This window comes from Neophocaena asiaeorientalis, unplaced genomic scaffold (genome assembly GCF_003031525.2).
Source record: "Neophocaena asiaeorientalis asiaeorientalis breed wild unplaced genomic scaffold, Neophocaena_asiaeorientalis_V1.1 scaffold15, whole genome shotgun sequence".
Taxonomy (NCBI): domain Eukaryota; kingdom Metazoa; phylum Chordata; class Mammalia; order Artiodactyla; family Phocoenidae; genus Neophocaena; species Neophocaena asiaeorientalis.
Window position 1 is genome coordinate 3,969,160 of NW_020185328.1, and position 2,584 is coordinate 3,971,743.

General features: G+C 43.9%; 1 protein-coding gene across 2 annotated transcripts in view; it reads right to left on the bottom strand.

The window, feature by feature from the left end:
- ZRANB2 (zinc finger RANBP2-type containing 2) overlaps positions 1-1,119 on the bottom strand; it is an 18,406-nt gene extending 17,287 nt beyond the window's left edge. For both annotated transcript variants that reach the window (XM_024734547.1, XM_024734548.1), the window contains exon 1: positions 1,012-1,119. In XM_024734547.1, the coding sequence (XP_024590315.1) occupies positions 1,012-1,067 (56 nt within the window). In that variant the 5' untranslated portion in view covers positions 1,068-1,119. The remainder of the gene's footprint in view (positions 1-1,011) is intronic.
- Positions 1,120-2,584: the final 1,465 nt, after the last annotated feature.

The following is a 2,584-nucleotide window of genomic DNA, read 5'->3' on the forward strand; positions in this document are numbered from 1 at the left end:
AGGGATTTTTCCCCCCCAGGTTTTTTTTTTTTTTTTTTTTTTTAAGCAAAGTTAAATAACCTATTTAAAGTTCCATAATCTGTAAGCAATAGGACTGGAATTAAACCTAGGTTTATTTGCTTCAAAGCTTTTACTCTTTACTACCATGAACTCCACATGCTATCTGTGGCTAGCTTAGAGACAAGAAATCAAATGGTTTTTTTGGAACGAGTTGTGCATTCCATTTTTCTGACAATTACCTTCCGGAGTAATTTTCATATCTCTGCAAATAGGCAGACCTACTTGAGGACCCGTCAATAAAATAGTACTAACAATTTAGTAGAGCACACTGGTTTCAGCAGAGTTACTAAACACGTGCTTCTTTGAAGCAGGCATTCTCCAGGGCTGAGCAGGCAAAAACACAGGCCTCATGTGTTTCGGCTCTAACGAGGCGAAAGGTCCAATTTTTGTGGGGTGATTAAAGGTCATTTAAAAAAAAAAATCAGAATGTCCCCAACCAAAAGAGGATAGTGTTCGGGAGGAAAAAGTATCAACAGTAAGGAAAGTTTAAATTGGAGAAAAAAAAAAAAGGTGAATTATGAGAAGCAAAAACATGAGTTCAAGAAACGAACGCTTTCCGCGAACAAGAGTCAAGTTCTGCAGGGAAAAGTCACGTGGGGGAGATCAGACACCGAGGTGGCCACGGTTAGGGAGATATCCTTACCGCTGAAACTTGGCCGGGGGCGGGGGGTGGAGTGTGGGGCAAAAGGGCGGCCATCTCGTTCCCGAAAATGACGGGCTGACTTGGAGAGACATGATCTAGGAGACGCTGGAGACATACTCAAAACAAAGGCTCCCGAAAGACCTCATAGTGAGGAGACTAAGAGCCTCCTTCCCGCCCGGGAGCCGGCAATTCGCCGCCTCCACCCGGCTGGTGGTACCAGAGACCGTAAAAACGGAAGATGCCCAGTCGACTCGAGAAAGCCTCTACCGATCAACCCCGCTCCAATTCGGGAGCCTTCATAAACTCACTTTTTGTCAGGGCAAATCCAGTCACCGTCACTGACTCGGAAATTCTTGGTCGACATCTTGGACACCGCCACCACAGCCACCCGCAGCTGCGTCTTCACAGGAGGAAGCGGGCCGGGGACTTTGGGCACTCCGGGGCTGTCCCCACGCTGCCTGACTCCTTCCCATCACTGCGACAGGGTTTGACAGTGAGAACACTCGGCCTGGATTGAGTTTGAACGTTATTTTCCAGAAAAAGATGCCTGTGAGATTTTTTTCCTAGTCGAAAGACTTACAATGCAAATAAATTCTCTGAGCTAAACTAACAGGCGCCGCCGGGACAGCCTAGGAGGGAGGCCTCCGTGGCACTAGAAGCCTCGGAGAGCCCCCTACAGGCAGGAGGACCCGAAAGGAAAGTACTTCTGCTCAGCTGGGCGGAGTTAGGGAGGCGGGGGCGGAAGTGACGGTGATCTGCTAGCAAAGGTGGGTTGCTCTTCCTGCATTAAGAGGGTGAGGTGTAGTGGGTTCTTCGTGTTTCTGGAGAAGTTATTTTAATAAAGGCTCGAGAACTCTGTTCTGTCACCATGGACACTGGATGTCGTTTAAACACTTAATTTTTGGGGGTACGTAAATAGGTTTACCAGATAAGCATTGTACACGTGGAAACCAACCAGCAATTTTGGAACTAGGATATTGCCAGTATTGTTAAAATTACCTGTCTTTTCCCATTCCATTACCTTGCTTTCCTCCAGAGGTAACACTCTCGTGTATTTTGGGTTTATTCCCTTGCTTTTAAAAATTTAGTTTGTGTACATGTATGTTAACTTTGATAAACGGTTGAGCTTTACAAGGATAGTTTATTATTATGTAATCGCCTGCAACTTTTTTTCGTTCAGCAATGTGCTTTTAAATCATCCTAGGTTGTTGCATACATTTGTATGTAGCTGTACTTAATTTTACTGCTCTACACTGGTAATGTTACTTTGTGTGACAGTTTATCCCTTCTGGTTCATAGGTTTTGTCATTAATTCGGATACAAAAATGCAAGAATTTTTCTAGAGTACAGCATATATCTAGAGACAATGTCTTCATCTACTCTAATTGTAACTGCTTTGAAGTCTTTGGTAATTGTAACATCTTGGTTATCTAGCAGTTGGTAGCTAACATCTTGGTTATCTAGCAGTTGGTAGCTGTTGATTTTTCCTTAAAAGCTGACCATATTTTTCCAGTTCTTTATATATTGAGAAATTGTGATCCCCCGCCCCTCTGCCGCACATCTTTGGGGATCTTAGTTTCCCAACCAGGGATTGAACTCAGGCCCTTGACAGTGAAAGTGCAGAGTCCTAACCACTGGACTGCCAGGGAGTTCCCGAGTAATTGTGATTTTTCTCCAAGACATTTTGATTTTATGTTGCATAGACTCTGGGTCTTGATAAAAGTCTTTGGGGAATGTTGATTTTTGTTTTGTTTTGTTTTAGGAGGCCGTCAATTCAGTTCGGTTCCTATCTCAAGTTGAGTCTCACTTGTGGGTGCTGGTTACATATCAGTTCAGTTTTCAAAGGTTTTATTGTGCTCTTTGAGTCTGTTCTATACATAG